This window comes from Taurulus bubalis, assembly GCF_910589615.1.
Source record: "Taurulus bubalis genome assembly, chromosome: 4".
In the NCBI taxonomy this organism is placed as follows: domain Eukaryota; kingdom Metazoa; phylum Chordata; class Actinopteri; order Perciformes; family Cottidae; genus Taurulus; species Taurulus bubalis.
The window spans coordinates 31,816,048-31,829,646 of NC_136592.1; the positions used below are offsets into that span (position 1 = coordinate 31,816,048).

Genomic DNA, 13,599 nt, shown 5'->3' on the forward strand with positions numbered 1-13,599 from the left:
AATGGACTTACGTTCTCCTGTGTCAAGTCATTGATATTTGTCGATATTGCTTGGAGCCAGTCGGTGCTTTCTGCAGCAGTGCAAAATTGAAGAATATTGGTGCTGGCTCCATCCAAGGCGAAGACTTCAAAACAGTTGGACCTGGAGGAGAGAGCGGGTCAACATTAGAGAGGCGCTGGAGATTGAAAGGCACGTTGCTCAAAGTGAAGCTCGAGCTTCTCGTTACTTCTGTCGAGTTTCTCGAGGCGGTAATACCTGTGCTGCACTACGTGCAGTAATACTTCTTGATGGGCTTTTGACAAACTAGTTATGAAAACGTCTTCACAACAGATGCTCTGGAGAGGCACTTAACGAGTCCTCGAGCTCCTGAGGATGAGGCTTGCATTGGTGAGACATCCTTTCTATGGTAAGGATTTAATGTCCCTACAAGAATAAAGCATGACTCAGCGACTGGCTCCAATTATAAGGAAAAAGAACATTTAGCAGCGCCCTTGAATATACTGGGTAGTTGTAGCTGAAGTCAAAAGCTTAGAGAAATAGTTCAGCATATCGGGGAAAATACACATAATAATACCCAAAAAAAACTCAATGAAACCCCAAACATAGGACATGTCGGAAGAATAGACCTTGCAGAACAGGTTGAGAAAGCGACCCAGTCACACATGGGGATGTTATCATTTTACTGTGCATGTTATTTTGTATTTGGCATCAGAGAGACATTCTTTGGATTCTACCATCTCCGCGGAGCGCCTCCAGGTTAAGCGCATGTGCAATTTCTCAGTCGACGGGGCGCTGATGAGGACATCTAAAAAGAGAGAGATCGCACTCATCAGCAAAATGTGATGTTTTGTGACATGTCATCTCCGCCGCTGATACATTTGGCCTCAAAGATAGTCGTCGCTTCACACCGAAGCACTTTTAAAGTGACGGTTAAAGCAATCCCGGAGACTTTGCAACAGTAGGGGGAAAAGCGTCAGGGCTAGAAGGAACGTTGAACACTGGGTGCTGGACATGAGCGGGGAGATGCTGTGGAGGCACGTGAGGTGGAGGCTGATAAACAGAAACTGTAGAAGTAACCGAACGCACAGTGTGAGGAGGGAAATTGTCTAAGACAGCTGCTTAACCAAACAGTTCCCTCTCACACACACACAGACATACACACAGATAGACACCCACACCCACACACACACACACACACACACACACACAGCATCTCCTCAAGGTTGGATGCTACAAAGTCAGCATTCCTAACAAATCCTCTGGTGAGCATGACTTTCGTACTTTATCTGCAATCGGCTTGTTAAAATCGTATGATCCGCTGGCTGTGTACTGACCCAGCGGCTTTCCAGGGATCATTTTCACTGGACTTTTTTCCTTTTATTAAATAATGGGGCAAATTCTTTCTGTGTTATTGTGCCTGAATCCAAATTAGCTTTATGCTGCAATTTGTACGACTGTAAAGCCTCACTAATAGATGTTTGGAGTTCCTTTTTTCTATGATTTCCCTTGCAAAGCATCTCTCTTCTTGAGAACTGCAGAGATAAAGTGAGCGACTGATGAAATGACATTCGACAAAATCTACAGCATATCAGTTGGATCCCTTTCAATTAATGCAAACCCTTTGAGGGCAAGCAGTAATGGGGATGGGGGTGGAACGCAAGACGGGATGAGAGTGCAGTGAATGAAGAGCTCCAAAGGGCAGAGATTAATCAAAGTGACAGACAGCTGGCGCATCAATGTCATGAGAACACAACCTTGTCACCTTCAGTGAGCAGAACTGAAATCCTCCCTTTGAGATGGGATCTAGGGGGAGTGAGATATATATATATATATATATATATATATATATATATATATATATATATATATATATATATATAATACGGCTAGATCAAATCAAGCATTCTGATTGGTTGAGAGTGAGTCACAGGGTGTATTTTATTCAGCCATAAAGTACTGTGCAGCCTGTTTACATTTAGAGTGTTCCATATCAGTGAGCACTTGGCCTTTTTTTCGAAAATGAGGAAGTGAGTTTTAAAAACCACAGGTCCGATTTAATACATTTAAACGGCTAAAGTACTGTAAACCCTTGTGAGAAGAGATACGATGGACTACATTTAAAAAAAAAGATCGTTATATTTTTATAATTATGTAATTACGTAAGCTCCTCAACATGACTGAGCGATTATAACGTTTCACTATTTAACTAATTTAGCGGATTTCGCTCAAAGTCACTTAGACAATTCCTCATTTTTCAAAGAAAAGCACTGTTTTCTCTTCATTTTTTCAATGAAGAGGACATTAAATTTTTTAGAAATACACTATACATTGTTAATGTGGTAAATGACTATTCTAGGTGGGAACGTCTGGTTTTCAATGAAATATCTACATAGGTGTATATAGGCCCATTTCCAGCAACTATCACTCAGTGTTCTGATGGTACATTGTGTTTTCTCATCGCATAGAAGACTAATGGATGATTAGAAAACCCTTGTGCAATTATGTTAGCACAGCTTAAACAGTTATGCTGGTGAGAGAAGCTTTACAACTGGCCTTCCTTTGAGCTAGTTGAGTATCTGGAGCATCACATTTGTGGGTTCATTATACTCTCAAAATGGCCAGAAAAAGAGAACTTTCATGTGAAACTCACCAGTCTATTCTTGTTCTCAGAAATGAAGGCTATTCCATGCCAGAAATTGCACAGAAACTGAAAATGTCATACAACGGTGTGTACTACTCCCTTCAGAGAACAAACAGGCTCTAACCAGAGTAGAAAGAGAAGTGGGAGGCCCCGCTTACAACTCAGCAAGAAGACAAGTATACTAGAGTCTCTAGTTTGAGAAATAGACTCCTCACAGGTCCTCAACTGGCAGCTTCTTTAAATGGTACCCGCAAAACAGCTACAGTGAAGAGGCGACTCCGGGATGCTGGCCATGCTAGTGGGAGATTTGTACAAGGTAAAAGGGGTTTTAAATAGGGAAGACTGTCACTCCATGTTGCAACGCCATGCCATACCCTGTGGACAGCGCTTGATTGGAGCCAGTTTCCTCCTACAACAGGACAATGGCCCAAAGCACACCTCCAAATTATGCAAGAACTATTTAGGGAAGAAGCAAGCAGCTGGTATGCTGTCTGTAATGGAGTGGCCAGCAGTCACCAGATCTCAACCCCATTGAGCTGTTGTGGGAGCAGCTTGAAGTGCCCATCAAGCCAATCCACCTTGTTGAAGGTGCTTCAGGAAGCGTGAGGTGAAATTTCTACAGATTACCTCAACAAATTAACAGCTAGAATGCCAAAGGTCTGCAATGCTGTAATTGCTGCAAATGGAGCATTCTTTGACATCATTATTTCTAACCTTGTCAATGTCTTGACTATATTTTCTACTCATTTTGCAACTTATTTGATAAATAAAAGTGTGAGTTTTCATGAAAAACACAAAATTGTCTGGGTGACCCCAAACTTTGAATGGTAGTGTGTATATATATATATATTAGGGCTGGATATATATATACACACACACAGTGCGGTCTAATACGCAGTTTAGCCAATCACTGATTAAAGAAATAAATGAATGACACACTTTATCCAATCAGCGCCCTAAAAAAGACTTCCGGAGGGGCTATTCTCATCTTGCCCCAGGCTGCACGTTCCCATGTCTCTGTTCTCATCAGGGCTCGTGTCTCGTTATCATCTCGCATGTTCTTGTCTTCTCGTCTCTTGTCTTCTCCCTGGCTTCTCTTCTCTCACAGCGGCATTTTAACGACATGACAATAGAACAGCCAAGCACTAGCGCTACTCTTGCAAGAAGACTGAACCCTAAAGAGATCAAATCTCTCCTCCAAGACCCGTTTGAGAGAAGAACTTGGGCGGAGAAACTCCTGGTGAAACAACTGGTCCCAGATCAACCTCATGGACTCAGCATAAGACAACAGACCGGCGTGAAAGGGAAGCAGCACACGTGGAGCGGTATAGACTGGTACACGAGGAAGGCTCGGCTAGCTGGATGCAGTCATGCTAATGCTGTATTTTGCTTTCCATGCATGCTTTAAGTTGACGGGGTCAGATTCAGCATGGACATATACGGGAGTAAAGATTTTATGTCCACCCACTGCCAGCTGGTGCTTGCTTGTGCTATGCTATATTATACATCGATGCTAACGGTAACGCACAAGAGCGGTTTTTCGAGTACAACACTATCCCGAACGCGACCACTGACACCGTCGCTGAACACCGTCGCTGAACACCGTTCTCCCACACGGACAAACTGATCGCCTAGGCTTACGACGGGGCTGCCGTCAACGCTCACTACGTGAGATGCTTTTATTTTGAAGGCGGCTCGCAAGCTTTAAACGGAAGTCGCAACATGCGCCGTTTGAATGTCAAAAGCTACTGAACATACGGTCAGTTTTGTATACAAATTAGAAACAGTAACGGTATTAGCACTCCGCGGAAGAGGCACAAGGTTAGATAAAGTTGTAATAACTGTGTATGTTTTAAGAAAATTAGCGTGTGTGTGCGCGCTAGTAATGCAAACTAGGAGTAAGCAAACATAATTATCGTTTTTGTGCCTTTGTACGCAGCTTTTACGTTGTTTTTGGGAATTTATCAATACATTTGAAATCATCAGTCAAGTGCAGGACTATCTTTCAGAGGGGTATGCGACATGAGATTTTATATATATATATATATATATATATATATACACATATATATATATATATATATATATACATATATACATATACATACATATATACATACATATATATATACATATATACATACATATATATATACATATATACATATATATATATATATATATATATATATATATATATATATATATATATATATATATATATATATATACACACTGAATTGTATTCATAAGATGTCCATTAAATGGAATAAATGTTAAATATTTAACTGCAAAGTAGTAATGCGTGCTACTTTTTTTTTTGCATTGAATCATACAGGGATGTTTGCAGAAATTGATTGGCTGGCCCTACCCACAAAACCACCAGCCGCCACTGTGTGCAATATATATATATATATATATATATATATATATATATATATATATATATATATATATATATATATATATATATATATATATACACACACACACACACACACACACACACACACACTGTAACAAGACCACATCTTGTTAAAGATTCTCAACTGTTGACCCCCGCTCACAGCCCCACTGATCTGCTCCGTCTTCCTGCATTCTGACTTGCCCACGTCGGCCATGTCAGAGCAAACTCGTGATCGACGCGCTCGCTGCCTGCCGGCTCTCCTTATTGATGAACTCGATCTTATTCCACATTCAGCACTGGGTTGACAGGGTTTAGTGCGACTAAGCTCCGGATCTCATCAATACATTAGTTCAATAATTCCCTCTGCGGCAAAGCCGTCATCAAACTGTTGATTGGATTTAACATCTGACAGAATTAATCTGACAGGATTGTTGCTTTTATCCAAATGGGGGGGAAGTCAGGTGTGTGAGCACTGCTCAGCCATGTGGACAGAGGAAAAAGCTGCCGTTCCATCTCATCCTTACTGACCGCCAGGTAGACTATATCAACAATGTCGTGTGTGACCTTAGATGACCCTGGCCCTTTTCATAATCCGGTACGAAGGGGACAGACATCAAGGCAGCACAGCAATCACAGACAGAGTCAGTTCTGCAGGTTTTAAAGGTTTTTAATTAAACAAACACAAAAGAACTGAAAACGTAGCTCAGTCCAGAGCTCTATCAATTCTCTACAGCAACTAAACTATATCAGGCGCGCCGCTAGCCGACTTAATCTCCGTCATGAAGAGGAGAAGCCTCTCTTCTCCTCTTGTCGCATTTATTCCTGCTACTTCTTGTTTGTTGGTTTTTAACGGCAGCTTGCATATTTCTGTTGCATTACTTCTTCTTCTTCCCCGCTTACTTTTTCCCCGCTCTCCCCTGTTCCTCCATCGCTCGCATCATGCCCCTCCTCTCTAAACTGTACCTACTGCAGATAGTCTTCTTGCTTCTTCCCTCTCCTTGGCTTTTCTTCACCTCCCTGATGAGGAGATCAGGATCAGGTGTGTCTCTTCCCTCTGGAATGTAGATGCCAGCCACTACCCTTCCCCTCAGGCCCTTACACCTGCTTATGCAGGTTAGAGGGAGCCAAGTGTGTTGCTGTCTACACAGTTTCCTTTAGCATTGTTAGCAGCTAGCAGAGGGCTCCTGCTCTGACCTGGGGTGGGGTGATGGTATTTGACAGCCCGCTCCCCTCTCACCGTATTGACCCATAAGGCCTGTTTCCAGAGTCAGCGGAGAGCTTTCACTCAGACTGACTTTAGCCGTCTGTAGCAACTGGAGCCACAGAGTTTCTCGGTCGGCGGCGCTATGTTTAACTCTTCCAACCAAAACCTTTTGACTGGCTTGCCTTGGCAGCGTCTGCGTCTGTGGTCAAGCTGCCTTCTAGGGTGCATCTGCTAACTGCTGAGATGTTATTTATCGTTAAATGTTTTGCAAATTCCTTGTATGTGTAAACTTACTTGGCAATAAATGGTTCTGATTCTGATGTTATGCTAATGACTCAATAATTGGCTCAAAGGAGAGAACCAATGTTGCTATTTACGGCGCTATAATAGCCACTGACAGAATTACTATCATTATCAATGATCCGACATGTGTTCGGCTTCCTCCCTTCTATTATTTTGTGCCGTAATGACTTCAGTCCAACTGTAACTACAGGAATAAATGTCAGCAGCCTCGAGGGGACAGACATGAAAAACAGTGTTGGAGTAGCTGTGCAGGAGCTGACCAAAAGCTCTCACCTGGAGGACATTCTCCTGTCTCTATATAACAGGGAAGATTTGCACATTCAAAGTTCAATGTAAAGACACAACTTTGTACCAGGTTTGGGTATCCTTGGAGGAGTAGCATTTGTGTTAACTGAGCTTTTCTAGCCTGACTTCATCAAGAACAAGAACAGGGAGAGCAGGTTGTGGACCAGGAGCTCAGTGTCCGCTTCTCATCCAGCGCTGCATGAACAGCATCCTCCCAGAGTCACGTTTCCTATTGATAGTAAGACCATTTATACATGTTGTACCTCTCTCTCTGTAATAACAACCACTTGTGTGTGTGTTGGCCAACAGAGGGATGGTAGGTGTTACTACATGATGAACAGGTGCGACTTGACATTTAACATATTTTCTAAAAGGGTGCCGTGACTGTAAAAAAGGTTGAGAAACGCTGGTACAGAATACGGCATTTATTAACTACGGCATAATTAACTCTGTTCCATTGTTTATTTATCTTTATGTACCTGCAATGCAGGAATTGTGCAACTAGACACACCCGAAAGAGCAGGAGACGTCTGCTCAGCAGGAGTGCAAGAAATGATAAGGAAAACTAGCTAAAGTGAATAATTTCTAATTTGAATTTAAAAAAAAAACAATTGGAAAAGATTTAATTATATATTTCATTCAGCTCAATGTTTGTCATTGTTACTCAGTCCTTAAACAATCCGTCTATGAATATTAGTGTATTATTAAAACCAAACGGGTTGGAATTAGACCAGCAAAGTTATCCAAATATAAAACGTGTTAATTATGTAAATGTCCCATTCTCTTCTTGTCAGACTTTGATAACACCCATGTTGTAATTAGTCTCCGTGATGAATTTATCCTACACACAAATACGGACATGTAGGAGTGAGTTGGAATAGCTGAATGTGATCCAGCGTGCCAAAGCCAAATGTTAGTAGCACCATCTGTGATTTCTGGAAAACTACCCACCTCTTCTTTGTGCCTCAGTTCAGAAATAAAACATGCTGATGGAAAAAGAAAAACATCCTTAGAGAGGAAAACAACTGTGAAACTACTGTATGCATGGAAATCAATACAAACAGGACAGGCAAACAATCAAATGCATTAACAAGCTCGCCGGTGTTCTCACAGTCACACCTTCTGAGCCCGAGCCTCACAGCTGCGGTGACCTTTTAAGCTGTTTATGCCTGCGCATAGATATTGGTATTAACGTCCCCTCGCTTAAATGAAAAGTGCTTGCTAAGCCAACAACTGTGCTCAGTGAACTGTGGACCTTGGAGGTGAATTATATCATGCTGGATTACCCTTACCTTAATTGATCTGTGCCAGCTTTGTATCTGGAGACTCTGGCCATCAACAAGGGCAGGGAGACGGCATCCAGCCAGCGCTTCTCATACTTTGGCTCATTAGCTGAGGGCGAAGGGGGTGATGGAGCCTGTGTGGAATACATGAACAATGCCGATGAGCTTCCTGCTCCTTTTGATCACGGAGGATGTGGTCTGTGTGAAACACTTGCACCATTTACATGATCAAAGAATTTGTTTCGTGACCCGGATTAATCAGTGGTTTTTGTAACGTGGCAGTACGGAGACATCGAAACGACAGACTTTGACACTGGGAATTGCTTTAAGGGTCAAATCTGCACCTTCAACCATTATTGCCTCATTAATGTCTTGACCGGGTACCACACACACACACACACACACACACACACACACACACACACACAGTCCTCTCACTGCGGGCTTGTCTCGCCCGAGGTTATAGCATCACTTTCCAAAAAACATTACAAACCGCAGCACTTTCTCCATTCCTAACTATCAGAAGTTGTTGTATGTATTTTGCAATGACGCAGACATCACAGCAGTGAAAGCCAGACATATTTCCCAGAGCTATGCATACAATTGAACACATTGTATTATGTGTCTCACCCTTTTCTTTATGATTCATCCGGAAGCCCTATAAAGCAAATTCTCTCTCTACAAGACCATACGATACATCATCTCCAACATAGGAGATATTATCTTATCTCACCATCTTGTGAGGAAAAACAATCACTTAAAATACATAATTAACGGTTCTGATCTTCTGCTTCTCACACACACCCTGCACACCTTGCTGCTTTCTGCTGCCGCTAGCTTTCTGGCCTTGTGTATTGTTGTGCCAAAACACGTTCAAGATCCAATTCATGTTGAGGTATTTGGAATTTAGTACAGTTTTATTTTTGTATTGTTCTCTTGCTACCAATTATGGAGACATTTGAGGCCAAAAAACGTAATGTAATATTAGATTTCAGTGTTTAGTGTGAACCAAACATTTAGAATAACTCCAGGACATTGTAAAGTCCAACAGTCAACATGTGTTGAAAAAAGATAAAGGTAATAATTTCTCAAATTAAATGGTTGGGAAAAATACACTGTTTTTGTAAATTGATGTCTCACATTAATCTTGGCAGCAGTTTGTTGCTGTAAAACGTTAATGGATTTTTTTTTAACCAGCGGTCCTGCAGTTTGAGCTTCTGACTGTGGCAAACAGACAGGTGCATTCAGGCTTTTCATCGGCAGTAAATGAGCATTAGAAAAAGCTCAAATTGCAGCCTAAATGTGCCTGGCTTATAGCAAGAACAAATGTGTTAATGCAGCATGTTTATGGGTGCTTCCTGATGGCGCCAGGCGAGACTTTAGAATGCACTTTACATCATTAAACCATCACTGTAATGGCCAACACTTTATTCCCTTCATTAGCAGTCTGCTGCTCATATCACATTTGTAAACAGTGTCTCACGCTCAACTCTTTTGTGCAAAAGTTTTCTTTTTGACAATAGCTTAAAGCCTGCATATAACAGAAATAAAATAATGGTGCATTGCTGTGTGAGAAAAGTCTTAAGCCCTGAAGAAGTAAGAGTTAGTGTAGATGTTTTCTGGGAGTTTGTTCCAGATCTGTGGTGCATGAAAACTGAATGATATTTCTACATGCATAGTTTTTAAATCAGACATGTTTTTTAGCCTTAACCTGTTCAGGGGTTTGTTTACCGTCACTAGAATGTAGGAGTAAATAATTTGAAGAACAGGAAGCCAGCGTTAAAATCTGAGCATTGCATTGATGAGATCCACTGTCCTGGTCTCTGAGTCTCTAACAGCTGATGTTCTGAGTGAGTCTGATCTGAGACCTGTAGAGACAGGGTCACAGTCGTCTATTGAGTTACTGAACATAAACACATGGACAACTTGTTCTAAATCCTGCAAAGACACAAGTTTATCTTGAGAGCATCTGAAGGGGAAACCGAACGCAAACCGATGCATGTCATCGTCTGCACATGACCACATGAAGAGTTCTTAATCGTACTTCTTTGGACAAAAACAATTATTCCATTGTTATTTTTGTTTAATTCTCGAAAATGTTGTCACATCCAATCATTGATTTGCTTGATGCACTAACTCCGTTGTCACATAGTGATATATCGTCATATACATGTTTTTGCCATGATTGCAAATGGCCAATACCGTTTAAATATCGTTGCAAAAATACAATTCTTTCTCACCGAACTTCAACTCCTTTGTCAAATGTGTTCTGCTAATTCAAAATATTTTACCGTGTCTCCTCCAGAGTGTTTTGAGGAATACAAAATGGCCCCTTTTTCCGCAAATCAAGTGTTGGAAGGTGGCGAAATAGCCTGGGACCATAACTGTACAGGTATATATCAAATATTTTAAGAGGTGCTGGATTATTTACACAATATTATCATATGTGTAAAATATGTAATAAAATGTATATATTTTTTAATTCTAAGAAACGGTTAAATATCCAGTAGACCTTAGGGGCAGGAGTTATAAGATCAAACGTGTTAGATCTTTAGAATTCTGGCAGCGTTGGCAGACTGTCCACATCGAGGATACTATATATATATATATATATATATATATATATATATATATATATATATATGATGCTAGAAGACAGCTTTGAAGCAGACTGCACAGCTCTTTTATGTAGTTAGTTTAGAAGTATACCTTTTAATAAAAAGTGTATTAAAACATATTTATACTTGAGCAATCTTTTAATCTTAAGCAATTTGTATTACTACTTATATCAAAGTCAAAATGGTGGCTTCACAGCACAACATAGTGTGTTTCTGATGCCTCTATAAAATGGTGCCTCAACTACTTTAAAGTTGAATGAAACCCTCTCTGAGACTGATGGCAGTGCATCAAAAAGCATCCCTCCTTAAGGTCCTGAAGCACAGCATGTTGCCAGAAGCTTTGATATCAAGACGCGTGACACATTAAAATTCAAATCACGGCGCACTTAATGAAGAACAGATGCATTATAACATATTATTCATATCACTCCTGCAACTAAAGATTATCCGTCAGCACAAAATCCCAAAACTCGTCCAAATGACGGCAAACCACTGATGTACCCGTGTAGCATTATGCACAGGCAGGTGTGTTCGTCACAAAAGAACCAAGTCACCTGCCTTCCCCCGAGAAAAAAAACGGCTGAACATTTTACCAGAGCATTAAAGCAGCCTCGGGGTGGAACAGTGACAAGCGGAAAACTGCCTACGTTTGCAAAACGAGTGGCACGTCACTGCTGAAGTGCAACGTGTCGCATGCAGAACCCCGTCAGCTCCTGATCAGTAATTACTACATTTCTGAAGAAATTATTCCTCTTTGTTTCATTTTTTTGTTAACCCAGAACAAAATGTGTTAGGGAAGCCTCAAGTGGAGGAAATAGAAAACCATCAGGCCGTCCGAGTGGATTACTCTGACGAAACACGCGCGTCTACCGAGGACTCGGAAAAAAAGCAACTCAAGCCACAGTGTTGCTCTTCACATCGTTCAAACACTCACCCATGAATACTGATGCTTCAGTGAGGGGCCGTAATTATTTGGAAGCATGCAAATGAATCAGGGAGGTGAATTATCCAGGGTGCATTGGAAGAGGAAAATGATATCGGCCATTTCAATGTCGAGAAGGCCTCCTGACGAGAAGCTTAGTGAATCCTAATCACCTACAGAGGAGGAAGACGCCGTCGACATCAACCAGGACATTCTCTCGCTTTGTAACAACAACCAGTCGCAGCAGAAATCTGAGAAGACGGATGTGTGTAGCTATGCTAGCGGCTCTGTGAGGCTTCACTTTAAAGCAGCACTTTAAGGGAAATACTAACATCAGCTGGCTAATGTTGCTTGCAATGCCAATGCTGGATTTTTAAAAGGAGGTACAATGTTTACCATGGTCAACATGTTTAGCTTTGCACATTAGCATGCTAATTGGCACTAAAGCACAAATGAGGTTGATTGCAAGGTTGATAATGATGTTTTGGTCAAGTATTTGGTCAAAAAACAAAACCAAAAACCAAAATCAGTCCAAAAGAAGTCACTAAAAACCACAAATGTAAAAAAAAATATCTGGCAAACATGAAGTGTCTGTGCCGCACCTCGTGCCGATCCATCTAGTAGAAATTAAGCTGTTTCAATGGACACCAAAGTCAGCACCAATAGCAAAGTGTTTTAATTCAACATTAAGTTGCGGTTAGAAAGCTTATTGCTTTATGGGTGAGGTTGAAAATTCGACTTGAAAAGAAATGTCATGTTTTAAACATGGAAATATTAACGTTTAAATCAACATTGTCTCAATGTGCCCATTGCTAACAGTTGTGCTGGAATATTTTTAATTAAGGGAGGGGAGTGGGACATATTCTTTAAATAAAGCACTTCTTCACTGTGATGCATGCCATTTGTTTGAATTTACCCTATGAAGAAAACTAAATATTGTATACATAATGAGGAAAACATCTCAAAGTAGTATAAATGGCAGAGGAGGGAGAGTCGAGCCCCCAAAAAAACATTCTGTCTTCGACTGCTCCGAGTGCCCAGTGTTCTCCTCATGTCGCAATATTTTACCGAAAGGAAAATGCCAGGGTGATTGTAATATTTGACTATGATCTGGGAGGGGCAAGCAAACAACAGGCTAATATGCTCAGTTATAAAAATATATATAGAAAAAAGAGAGCGAGAAAGCCGTTAGCCTTCCTGTTAGCCGTCCTGTTAGCCGTCCTGTTAGCCGTCCTGTTAGCCGTCCTGTTAGCCGTCCTGTTAGCCGTCCTGTTAGCCGTCCTGTTAGCCGTCCTGTTAGCCGTCCTGTTAGCCGTTGTTCCCGGTGTTTGCGCCCTGATCTTGCTTCCATGTTTTTTGGATTCCTGTTTTTGTTTGTTCGTTCCTCGGCCTGTTTTTGTTAAGCCTGACCTGAATTTTATTGGATAATAAATGTACTTGAACTGTTGCTCTGGCATCCATAAGCCCTTTTTTAGGTTGTTTTTTTTTTATGTTGACTAGTAGGCTAAGTTTATTTTTTATTTTTTTACAGCAAACATGTGAACCAATGCCATTATCTTGTCTAATGTTGCAAATGGTCGTAAATTAGCTACTCCACTTTTGTCGTATTTGCTGCTAAAAGTAATGCGAGCTTGCGGTTGGCTAATGTTAGCCATGAGCATGTCTGTAAAATGAGGTCCTTTATTTACCGGTGCTAGCAAACGCAAGGCATACTTAGGTATCAGCATAAGTAATGTAAGGTTTAATATAGCCTCTTTTAGTCTGAGTAAGTTGGTGAAAAAAATATTTTCTAGGTCAGCTGTACTATTAAATATCATCTTTTGTTGTGCTCTCAAACTAGTATAAATATAGACGTCTAAGTTCTGTCTATGAAAAGAACATACGAGAGAAATTCTTCAAAACATCTGCAGTCATTTTTTCAGTTCAAAGAAAAACC

General features: G+C 40.9%; 1 protein-coding gene across 1 annotated transcript in view; it reads right to left on the minus strand.

The window, feature by feature from the left end:
• The window catches only part of sntg2 (syntrophin, gamma 2), a gene marked incomplete at both ends in the record, with an annotated part of 75,802 nt that overhangs the window by 24,094 nt on the left and 38,109 nt on the right, over positions 1 to 13,599 (minus strand). The window contains 2 exons of the mRNA XM_079216839.1: positions 12 to 141; positions 8,133 to 8,257. Coding sequence (XP_079072965.1) covers positions 12 to 141; positions 8,133 to 8,257 — 255 coding nt within the window. The remainder of the gene's footprint in view (positions 1 to 11; positions 142 to 8,132; positions 8,258 to 13,599) is intronic.